Source organism: Bombyx mori, chromosome 17 (genome assembly GCF_030269925.1).
Source record: "Bombyx mori chromosome 17, ASM3026992v2".
NCBI classification, from domain to species: Eukaryota; Metazoa; Arthropoda; class Insecta; order Lepidoptera; family Bombycidae; genus Bombyx; species Bombyx mori.
Genome location: NC_085123.1, coordinates 785,424 through 798,272, shown reverse-complemented (window position 1 = coordinate 798,272; position 12,849 = coordinate 785,424). Strand labels below are relative to the sequence as shown.

General features: G+C 38.8%; 1 protein-coding gene across 3 annotated transcripts in view; it reads right to left on the bottom strand.

Annotated features, from left to right (window-relative positions):
- Window positions 1–9,870, bottom strand: part of rptor (regulatory-associated protein of TOR) — a 31,004-nt gene extending 21,134 nt beyond the window's left edge. Inside the window, exons 1-8 of one of the 3 annotated variants that reach the window (XM_038016625.2) lie at window positions 9,536–9,870; window positions 8,846–8,948; window positions 8,331–8,452; window positions 3,611–3,730; window positions 2,717–2,863; window positions 2,091–2,317; window positions 561–743; window positions 5–210 (exon numbers count right to left, since the gene is read on the bottom strand). In XM_038016625.2, the coding sequence (XP_037872553.1) occupies window positions 5–210; window positions 561–743; window positions 2,091–2,317; window positions 2,717–2,863; window positions 3,611–3,730; window positions 8,331–8,452; window positions 8,846–8,948; window positions 9,536–9,718 (1,291 nt within the window). In that variant the 5' untranslated portion in view covers window positions 9,719–9,870. 3 annotated transcript variants of the gene reach the window in all.
- Window positions 9,871–12,849: the final 2,979 nt, after the last annotated feature.

Below are 12,849 nucleotides of genomic sequence, written 5' to 3'. Positions count from 1 at the left end.
TCACATTTACCGAGATCTAGCCAGACTTGGAAGGCGGTGAGCTGATCCCTGAAGAACGGCGAGTGGGAGTAATCCAGCGGATGTGGAGCCGAAGATAACGTGACCAGCTGGGCCAGCGCCGAGTCCAGGGTCTGCTCCCACGCCGCCCACAGCGGGTGCGCGGCCAGTGACGGCAGCGCCGGACTGCTCACGGGGGTGCAGTTGTATGATCTAGGAGTATGCAAGTAAGGGTGGATTTTCCAAAACATTATATTAATAGGAATGTAAAATATGTATTTATTATTTTCTATATTGCATTTTGGGCGCAGCAACAAATAGTTAAATGAAGAATGTTGTTTGTTACAAAGTGTCAATGACATGCAAAGGACAATACCCAAAAATGTCAAATGTCCTTTATTCTCAATAATATAACAATATAAAATAACAAAAAAAATATTAATCTACTACTGTAATTAAAAGTTCAGAAGTTTTATACAGCCTCGCAGAGTTCTTAGTTCTGATCGGTTACGAGACATCACAATGCTATCGTGGTGGGCCCCACCAGCTGTAAAAGCACCAACCTCATAATCCTGTCGGCGAGTAAGAAGTTCCTGCAGAGGCTGGCCGTCAGCAAGTCGGCCCTGAACAGCTGCTGGAAGAGGTCGGCGGGCAGCGAGCTCCAGGCGATGGTGTCGGTGATGGCCGTGAAGATCCAGTTCAGTTCGCCCAGCATGGTGCGGCGGTCCGTCACTTGGCCAGGGATCCTGGACAACAAATTCAATGTACTTTAAAAACTAATTACACACGCTTTCATATGAAAAACTGAATACAAATTTAAGTAATAATTTTTTAGTTCAGTGCTCCTGGTCAGCATATCCCGATATCAAAGTAACAAGACTGTAGTCTCGTTATCTCCCCTTGGTGCGCGCGTAACTATCCAAGCTGATCTGAGGTCGTGGAGCCGGGTCGTTGCATTGAGGTTTCATCACATATATGAGTCGTCTATTATCAAAGGTGGCAATCTGTGCATTTGGACAAAAAAATGTTATTGATATGTCAATACAGATTGATTTGAATACAATCGTCTCCTTCAAAGAATACGGTTCAAAACCTGCATTAAATAAAGGTTAATACTTAACCTGTTATTTATCTAAGATGTCGTTCAGAAGAGTTTTGTGACTGCCAATGGAATACAAAGTCAATAATTCGTTTTTCTGATTTACCAATAATTGTCCAAAAGTCACATTGCCGGCTTTGATAATAGTCGACTCACATACATGTCGAAGACTGTCATTAGTTTGGTAGCTAAACGAAACGCAGTACGATTCCCGAGAGATGGCAGCACGATCGCGATGGAGGCGCGTATAGACATCATTGACACCTACCAACCAGCCTTCTTGAAGAGCGATGCCTCCATTCTAAGAACTGGCATTCGTTTTCGTTTGCTGACGTCAAGAGAAGATTTCTAAATTGTTCTAAGACAACAAACGTGTTTTATGTACTCAATATTTCTTTTAGCTCGATCACCCTATTCGCCCCTACGATGTCTGACGATGGTGTTAATAATGCGGTTTCTCCGACATACATATCGATACAGGTCAAGCTGATAAAAATCTGTTGTCAATAACCGACTGCACAGTAGGGATGGCGATTCGAGATCGATTAATCGAAGGATCGATTTCTCGAACCAAAAAAAATATCGATTTTTAAATCGATATGTAGTTCTGACTCGATTCAGTGAATCGATATTTTACCCTTGATATTTCACCCAACTGCACAGACTTCTGTAACTATTCGAACACAATTACTCACGCAAGACTACTCATGGCTAGAAGCGTACATGGCCTAATAGATAAGACGCCCAGTGTACTTGTAGCCTGCAAACATGTCATTGATCAACCCTGTTTGCCTTAGGCCAATACAAATTTTTCTTAAAGTTATTCATCATTTTTATATAGTAAAAATATATTATACTGTGATAATTACACCATAAAATGAATCTCTTGTTCGATTTTTACATGACTTGAATACTACAGTGGAACTGCGAATGTCCACAGGCAACTGTTATCACCGAGCACCACCACAACACGAGATTAAGAGACGATACTGACTTATCGATGAGGTCGTGCAGGTCCCTGTCGGCGTATCTGGTCCGGGTCCTCAGCACGAACCACTTCATGGCAGTCTTGACCGGCGTGGTGAGGCAGGCCGTGAACAGGTCCGCGGGCAGCTCCGGGTTCATGGGCAGGCTCTGTCCGGCGGCGCAGGCGGCCAGCTGGATGCAGTTCTTGTACGAGACCTGAGGGATGCTCGAAGTGCCTTCTTCATTCTTCTGAGCCTGTCCACAAATGATGAATTAAAACTGTGTATCTCAACTTTTTCACCTACAATGTTGTCACCCTATGAAGCGTTCACATGAACCCTACATAGTACTGATAAAACAGATTACCATATTATTGTTTCTGTAGCAAATGCTCTAGTTTTACTTAGTATGAATATCGAAGGGTGACGGGTTATAGAGATATTTAAACGAAGTTTTTGCAACCTTAAGAAGAGTCACTTAAAGTTTAAAATTTGGAAAAAAAATCCTAATTAAACTTAATTCAAGGTCAATTAAAAACATCGAACTGTTGATGCTATTACTAAATAAAACACACTTTTAATTACAAAGATAAACATCGTTCAAACGAATTAGCCTTTCACCCCCTTGGTTTAACAAATATCATATAGCAGATACCTCGTACTCCCTCTCGTGTTGATCAGCAAACAACTTGAAGCTGTCGACAATGATGCCGGCGTTGGAGCAGTCGTACACGTAGAGCGAGGGCGCGCCCATCCACGTCTGCAGGTCGTACATCGACAGCGGGATGTACTGGGTGTAAGTCTGGGGACAAATACCTTAGTTTTATTTTTTAGTTTGGTTTTTATTAATTTGTGACATCTAAAGATGTCGGCGCAACGTCACTATTTAGTAACTAATATTAGTTAAAGTTAACTGGTTCCGCTGGATGGCGTGAGCATTAAAATAGGTACGTTGAGATTTTCATCTGAAACTTCAAGATGAGTGGCATCTTTCTACTTACGTGTACTGTCTCATCTGTTATCTGCACAAGTTTGCCTAGTTCTGAACTTTTTATTTATTGCTTATATGGGTGGACGAGCTCACGGCCCACCTGGTGTTAAGTGGTTACAGGAGCCAATAGATATCTACAATGTCATCAAATGCCACCACTCACCTTGCGATATGAATTCTAAAGTCTCCGAAACGCATTACTGCTTCATGGCAGAAACAGGCGGGGTGGTTGTACCTACCTGTGCGGACTCACAAGACTTTCTACCACCAGTAACATTGAGCGGTTTCTTTTATTTTGTATATCAAATCTAATGAAACCATGCATTTTTCAAATGCGTACTTAAAAATTTTCAAGTGTGTATCGTATTGTGATCGCCATTTTTTCATTATTAAAAACTAAGTTTTTTTTTATTGCCCTTGCAGGTAGACGAGCATACGGCCCACCTGAAGGTGAGTGGTTACCGTCGCCCATGGATTTCAGCAATGCCAGGGGCAGAGCCAAGCCGCTGCCTACAAAATTAAAGCCGCTGTCTAAATTGATTACAATTAAAAACTCACCCTATTAAAGACCCAGATCTCTCCCTGCGCCGTCGGCTTGGGTACGCCGTGTCCGTTGTAATGAAAAAGCACGCGTTCATCTTTCGCGTTACGTCGCAGAGAGCAGCACAACTTTTTTACCTGTAAAACCAAACAATGAGTTACTTTTTGTACGACTTACGACCACCTTACAACCGATAGACGTAAATGAAGATGAAAAAAAAGGTTCGTATTCAATTTTATAAATTAATCCGGATAATCGTATATTGAATAAAGGCTTTTTTTCTTACATATGCTACTAGCCTCGAAGAATTATACTAGCTTCACCAAACGTGTAGGTAAGCTCACGGGACTCAGCCTGGCGAATTTGCTAACACTAACCCTAACAAGGGAAGTGCTTCGCTGAATCTATCACTGGATCGGAATCGCGACCTACTAAGAAGATCCGCCGAGAAACTCATTGAACTGACCTACTAAGAAGATCCGCCGAGAAACTCATTGAACTGACTTACTAAGAAGATCCGCCGAGAAACTCATTGAACTATGTCTGCGGGTTAGTTCGAACTCTTCGTATGACGAGAACAGTAGCCAGTGCTTGTTGGGCCTAAAAGAGCCGAGAGTGGATCCGGGAGATCAGACGTTATATTTTAATTTAAAGCTTATGCTTATACAGTTTCGACAAGCTCGCCGGGCGCGGCGTCTGCTATCATAATTATTATTGAGCGATGGCAGCACATCCGAAACTTCTCTTAGAAGGCGCTTGCACTCTTAATCTTGGAAACACAGTTACTGGATTGACAAGCAAGTTTTTTTGGGTAAAATTAACTTAAAATATACATTAATCTATTTACAATTATAATTTTTATGACGACATTTTTTTTCAGCGACACTGGGTTTTTGAGATTGATAAATCGAGAATTTTTCTGCGTAATACCCTCTTAACCGGACTTGACAACCCTAACGACCTGTACTGCATCCAAGTCGAGCGATTACTGTGTCCCCGATGATCTAAATCATCACTGCGAAAATGTGTACAGTGTGTTTAGGGCGAGTTTTTTAACTTCTCGCAGCAAACGAAGGGAAGACGTTCCAACTCCATACAAATTTGAGTTAACTTTTGCGCGATCGAAAAGTTAAAAAACTCGCACTAAACACACTTATCGATAGTTGTCCCTGACCAATAAAACTATTAATAAAAAGGTTGGAATTAAATTATAAAGTTGTTAAAATAGTTTTTTTTTGTGACGAATAAATTCCTAGTTTTGCGGCATTAAAAATATATGAAAAAACACGCGATCGGTGCAAAATCTTATTTTTATTGGAGGTGTATGATCATAGCAACGTGTCATTTCATATAATACCTACGAAACGCGCATAAATAAAGTCTGTATAAACAGAAGGTGACATCGGAAAGACCGAAATAAAACGCCGGTCACGGTGTGAATCATACGTTGATTCACAAAAACACGAAGAGCGCAATTAGAATCAATGAATTTTTTTTGCATTTGTACTGATATTAAGTCCAAAAAACTACGGTAATGACAGAGAAGACGTAAACGTAAATAGAGCACCTGCTGTGTTGCAAAACGTACACGTGTGACCTCTTGTCACACCTCTTGTGGGTCCGCACGGGTAGGTACCACCGCCTTGCCTATTTCTGCCGTGAAGCATTAATGCGTTTCGGTTTGAGGGTGGGACAGCCGTTGTAACTATATTGAGACCTTAGAACTTATATCTCAAGGTGGGTGGCGCATTTACGTTGTAGATGTCTATGGGCTCCAGTAACCACTTAACACCAGGTGGGCTGTGAGCTCGTCCTTAGATGGGTATCTAAGGAATAAAAAAATAAAAATAAACCCTGAAAAAGACCAAACACGCGTTTATTTTACGATTTCCGAGACAAAAGTGTCTAAAATTATTTACGAACTGGTCTAATTAAAATCGCATTTCATTTTTGATGTTTTCAATCTTAAAACACCAGTATAATATATTTTTAAATTATGTTGTTATAACTGAAAATTTCAAGTATATTAGCGCTTTAGTTTTTTTTTATTGGATTTTTTTTTATTGCTTTGCTGGGTGGACGATCTCACAGCCCACCTGATGTTAAGTGGTTACTGGAGCCCAAAGACATCTACAAAGTAAATGTGCCACCAACCATGAGATATAAGTTTTAAAATCTCAGTATAATTACAACGGCTGCCCCACCCTCAAACCGAAACGCATTACTGCTTCACGGCAGATATAGGCAAGGTGGTGGTACCTACCCGCGCGGATTCACAAGTGATCCTACCACCAGTAAGAGATCGATTAATATTGACCATTTTCTTGTTTACCTACAGTATGTTTCTACTTAACTACTTTCGTAATTACGTAGGAGCAAGCTGAGCGTTTTGAGCTGGCCTTAAACTTAATAAGAACATGTACCAAAACATCATTTGGTTCATTGCGGGAGCGGTCATAGCGACCTTAGCTGACACGAAACACGCGACCTCGCGATAAATTCGATTGACCGAGCTAATTTACGTAAAACTAATGAGTTCGTTACATTAAACATGAAACACTAGCTAAAGTTCTTCCCCGTTTTCCACGAAATACAGTTTACTTTGGATACAAATGGCGTAGTGATGCATAATAAACTTGTTGCGATGAGATGATCACGATCATATTGCACTTTCTTAGATTTGCGTCAATCAAAGATGACTTTACTGTTTTTATGGCTCCAACAACTTGGATTATTTTTAATAAACTGTTTTAGCCGGTTATAGTACTTGGTATTGTTTTGGTCAAAATGTATAAATTTGATAATCGTCTGATAATATTTTTTTAAATATTCGAAGTACCGATATGTTCCCTCAAGCGAGCGACTCCCATCACCATACTTCTTATGTAGCAGGAATCAGATATGCGACCATAAGAAAATGGTGTTATTACGGCTCTAGACTTGATGTATGTTAATCAATATTTATAATAGTAATTACGCAATTCTAATTTGCATATTTTTTTGCGGGTTTCATTTTTATTACACGATGGTATTCCTACATCGTGGAACTCATTCAAGAACATGAGTTACGCTTGTAATTAATTTTTTTTTTAAAATACAATTTGGGAGATTTGAACACCGGCACAGTTGCATTGCTCGATTTGAGTACACCGAGCGTCTTATCCTTTAAGCCACAACAGCTTCAAACTTTTTGAACTTTCAACCTCTATTATCTATTAAGTATTACTGTTATTATTTGGTGATTTCCTTTTGTTTACTTGTTAATTATAATATTTGTCGTTTTTATTCAAGTCATCAAACAGACAAATGTTTTATTATTATATGTTTTTTATTAATGTTCTTCTTCAGTAATTTCAGTGATTTAGTAGACTTGTTAAAACAAGATACTATGCCACTTATCAAATTTCTTTGTCCAATGTTTATTTAATCAAATAGGCATTCAATGATTTATCAACAGTATTGTTAAAATGTCTTATTGGTAGTATTGTTAAATCCTAGTTGCATTATTATAATAATATTTTGAAATGGTCTTCATAATATTGCTCTTAGTTAATTACATAATCTTTTCCTAAAACCTCATTTTGTTAGCATTAACTCACACTCCAGGTGATGTGAGCCAAAAGACCTTCTTATGGCCATTCTCCTCATTCATAGCTCTCAATTTTACTTAGATGATGCATTAAATTTCCTTTTCCGATTAAACAGATTCATCATCCCACATGCTTCCGAAATTGTATTGGCTTGAAACAAATTCCTGCTGGCCTTTTTAGTCATTTAATTAAAAAGAAATTTTATCCTTAGCTTTACTTAATCATGATGTGGTCAGTCTAACTAGTCTTTGGTATAAATTATGGAAGCTCCAATTATCAGCTTATTCTCAACTACCCTGTTCTCCTTTAGATAATTTTTAGATTACAGTATGAGAGTTTTTAGATCATTGTCAAGACAATATAATTTTATTCTATGCATACTGTTGTATACTATGTACACAGAATTAGATGCATAACTGTAATCAGAAAAGTAGTCATTAATCAGATAAAGTTTCTTGATAATGCCAATGTTAATGCAGTTCGCATAAACTTTTTAACTCAGAATCCAAATGTAAGTATACAGTATAATACTGAATTTAGGGAATGTGTTAAACTTGCTCTTAACTGCAATCAAATTTTGGCACAAAGGCAAGGATTTTTTTTGATTGAGACAATCTATTTCATTATTTTTTTGCGATTATTTTACAAATAAGATTATTACTACTATTGTTCTAATAGAGTCCTATTATTTGTAGTTGCATAACAATCTCTGATGAGTGTTATGTGTAGTTATTTGCTATGCATTTGAGCAAATAACAATTGTTAATTTTAAAAGTGAATATTAAGTTTGTATAAATATTGTCAGCATACATAACATAAGAATTCAATTTTTATTAACTTAGTAACTATACTGAGACCAATCAATTCAATTTTTAGTAACTATACTGAGACCTTAGAACTTATATCTCAAGGTGTGTGGCGCATTTACGTTGTGGATGTCTATGGGTTCCAGTAACCACTTAACACCAGGTGGCCTGTGAGCTCGTCCACATATATAGGCAATAAAAAAAATATAAAAAAATATAAATTTATTGTACGTCTCTTTTCTATTTAAATATTTCTACATAGTTTATGATTCTCAGTTTTATAGCTGTTAGAAGTTTTCAGCTACCAATTACTGTTACATGCAATTGGTAGTTTATCTTACCTCTTCACTAGTGGGGTCAAGAGATTGCTTGTATCTGGCTCGTGGTTGCCATCTCTCATACTGAGATTGTAATGCATGACCAATGCTTTCTAATGCCTTGCTCGGTGATAAAGATAAAGGATCTGTAAAATTTTACAAACACAAAAGCAATTAAACTATAAACATTTACAACAAGTTTTAAACACTGTAAGAGTAAAATTGGCAAATATTAAACTTCTCTCCATTATCTAAGAGATATTATATTCAAGTTTATCAATAGCGTTATGTGTATGTATATGTGTGTGTATATCTTATGTTAAATTTGTCTCAATGTTACAAGACATATTTATTTCTAACAGCTGTGTTGGCATAACTAAATGTCGTTAAATGATTCAGAGGGGAGCAAGGACATTTCTTATTCAATTAGTCAGAGTTATTAAAGTATTTATTTAGTATCATACACCGAGCTAGAGCATTTTAATAAACAGAATAACTAAGCTTTGAAACATTAACATGATAAAATTAAAGATTCATACCAATCCAACACTCGAGCCTCGCACAGGGTTGTGTTTTAACAACATCAGGAGGGTCCACGCCAACATTCAGGCATAGAACTAGGGCCACGCAATGTGTCTTGTACTGTAAATATTTAGTTTAAATGTAGTCATTATTTTGAAGCTTTTTTAAATGAACATGCTCCAGAAATTCCATATGTACTATATAATTGACATCTTATCTATTCTGATATCAATAAAACAAATAGTAACCTAAGGATAATCCTAAATGAATTGATGAATTGAGTGATTGAATATCCTAAATGAATTGATGAAAAAAATGACAACTGACCACAATTTTGTAATAATTTGTATTACAAATATATAGATTAAGATTTGTGGTTTATCTTATTTGTCTAGTAGATTGGCGTTGAAAATGGAGTTGTTATTTATTTTAATTAAAAAAAATAAGGTTACACATCTGTGTAATTAAACTATTTGGACTTTAGTCATAATCTTATTTCAAGAAAATACAATATGTACAAACTTTAGAGAAACATTTTCAAACGCGACTTAAATGAAGCAAACTACGTCGTAATATATACAAACATTTTTTGTAAAGGGCATCGACCCAGACCCTGCATACGGCGGAAACACCATGTGCGTTTGTTTTGACTTCGCAAACATCACTTTTGAAATAAATAAAAACCATTTAAGACTTCTTTACTTTACCTTTTCTTTAACTCTCCAAGAGTGCTCTACCCGTTCTGCGCCTTTTATAGGCTCAAGGTGCTGCGGCTTATCAAAACATTGAGATAAATCCCAATCATCAGTATCGCTAGAGGAATCACTGTCACTCTGACCACTGGTTTTCTCTTCATCTTTAACAGCGTGATAAGGAGGCATTTCTGTCATTTTCACACTACACTTTTGCACGTAATTTATAAGTTTTAACACTCAATACACTCGAATAATAGAGGAAAACATTTTCAAAACCTCACAGAATCATGTGCGCGTCCATTTTTCTACCACATGGGAATAAACAATATTTTTTATTCGGTATAACGCAAAATGTTGCAAGAAATTAGAATGAATATAGGAGTCTATTAGGAATTTATTAGGAGAAAAGAATCCTTTTTCCTTTAAAATGTATAGTTTTGTTCACAAACTTTTTTTTTATCTTCTACATAAGCTCGCAGTCTTTAAAGGCTATGCCCGCTTAACCGAGGGAGTAGATAAGCTCACGGGACTCTAACCTGTGGACATTGCCAACACTATCTCTAGCAAGAGCAGTGCTTCGCAGAATCTACCACGGAACGGAAACCCGACCCACTGAGAAGATCCGGCGAGAAACTCAGTGGGCTGTGTCTCTGTGTTAATTTACCAGCCGAGCCCTTCGTCGCTAGCGCCGGGTTCGACAAGAATGGTGAGCGGTGCATGAGGTACCTAAATGCAGGATCGGGTATGTAGTTACCGGCGGCCACGACATGAGGGTTTTCGTGTCGTGCCGCCTTCTCAGAATGACGCACTGATGCCGACTGAAGATACTTACTGATGGAGACCAGCTCTATGTCGTCGTGGCCTAAAGGATAAGACGTCCGGTGCATTCGTGTTTTGCGATGCACCGGTGTTCGAATCTCAGGCGGGTACCAATTTTTCTAATGAAATACGTACTCAACAAATGTTCACGATTGACTTCCACTGTGAAGGAATAGCATCGTACAATAAAAATCAAACCCGAAAAATTATAATTTGCGTAATTACTGGTGGTAGTACCACTTGTGAGTACACACGGGTAGGTAACATCACCCTGCCTATTTCAGCTGTGAAGCAGTAATCCGTTTCGGTTTGAAGGATGGGGCAGCCGTTGTAACTATACTTAAAACCTTAGAACTTATATCTCAAAGTGGGTGGCGCATTTACGTTGTAGATGTCTATGGGCTCCAGTAACCACTTAACACCAGGTGGGCTGTGAGGTCGTCCACCCATCTAAGCAATAAAAAAAATGCCTCTATGGAGATCCATGTTCCTCACGAACCACGGTACTCCGACGGCTATCCTGCAAAACGGGATTAACTGATTCGAAGGTTTTTCAAGTTAGTGCGGGCCGCTTGTGCGAACACTACACTTGCATACGTCATGACCGGACTTGTGCACGTTTTGTAGAGTGCCACCTTATTACGAAGGGACAATTTACTTCGCTTGCAAATCATTGGATAGAGGCGTCCAAATACGAAAGCGGCTCGGTTGCGTACCGTCTTAATATAGGGACGGCATGTCATCCCTCTGTCGAGGGTGACGCCTTGGTATTTGACCTTCGAGGCTCACGGCATGGGCTGGTCGAAAAGGGTGATGGGGCGAATAGCGGAGGTGTTAACGTGCCTATTAGGGGGTGGGCTGCTTGGAGTTGTATTCGGAGGGCGACCCCTTTTAAAGAGCAGCGCTGTGCTTTTCGTGGGGTTGATGTCAATGCGCCACTTCCTGAACCACTGTCCCAAATGGCTGCTGTGATCTGGAGTCGCCGATGCATTAACGATTTCTTCCTTCACGGGTAGTAGATAACCGTGTCATCGGTGAAGAGCGCTAGATAGGTCTCCGGAAATCGGGGTATATCGTTGATATACAAACTAAGCAATAACGGAGAGAGCGCGGTGCCTTGCAGGACTCCGGACGTTAGTTGGCGGGGGCGAGAGCGAGTTCGATACCGAAACGGACGGTTCGACAAGAAGTCTCGTATGATCACCACGAGTCTGTCTGGCAATCCCATGTTACGCAGTTTTTAGATCAAACCGTTGTGCCAGACTTTGTCGAACGCCTTCGCGATATTGAAGAAGAGGGCTCCACTCGGGATAGGTTCAAACTATATAATTACAATTTACAATATTATTACTAGTAGGTGCTATATGATGTTAAGGAAATGTAAGTAAGCATAATTGTGATGTTCCTTGGAGAAAAACAAGGCCCCGTTTTCTTTCCGGTCGTTATGAGTGGTGAAACTGTATTTCGATTGGATTCATGACTGTTTGAAATCTAATCTGTTCAGGGTCACATCTACTTTCATCGGATTTTGGTTAAAAACACTATTATGTGAAATTCGTGTCGCTTCCTTTGCATTTTTTAAAAGCGCCTGTAAAGCCTGTTTCAATGAAATACTTTTGGTTTTTTATTTTATTTATTCAATATCATATTTTTTTATAAATAGCCGGTTAAACTAGATACTCACTCACTGGTTAAACCACATTAAGTAATCACTCAATATCGACGATGCGATCTGCATTTTTAAGGGCAAAGCATATTATTTTTGTATTGGAATGTGAAAAACAGTTAAACCCCAGTGAGAAAGCAGCCAGCCATCAGAAAGTCTAAATTATTTGTTTATTGTGTCGTCATGCTAATCGAGTTCAAGCAAACTTAATAATTTAGTCCCAAGACTAGGAGTAGGATGTACAAGTATTCGCTGGACCCATTAGTCTTTGAATGTGAGCCACACGAGCGAAGACCGAACTCTTACAATCCGAAGAATGTATCGGGGGTAGCATTATGTTTTTTTTTATTTTGTTTTTTTATTGCTTAGATGGGTGGACGAGCTCACAGCCCACCTGGTGTTAAGTGGTTACTGGAGCCCACATCTACAACGTAAATGCGCCACCCACCTTGAGATATAAGTTCTAAGATCTCAAATATAGTTACAACGGCTGCCCCACCCTTCAAACCGAAACGCATTACTGCTTCACGGCAGAAATAAGCAGGATGGTGGTACCTACCCGCGCGGACTCACAAGAGGTCCTACTAGTGAATGCCAAACATTCAGTTTTAGAATAACTGCTACCCTACTCTTACAGTGAAACGCACACTCCCTCCATAGGCAGAACAGTGGTTTCCACCTGTGGTTCTCGACTATATACTCATATTAGGATTTTAAATGTGAAAAATTTTTTGTTTGTCTATTAATCACGCAAAAATGGATGTTTATCTAATTTGACATAATGATAGTCAACATTGTAAATGCAGCGTGTTAACTCGATAGAAACCGCAGAGCATATTTA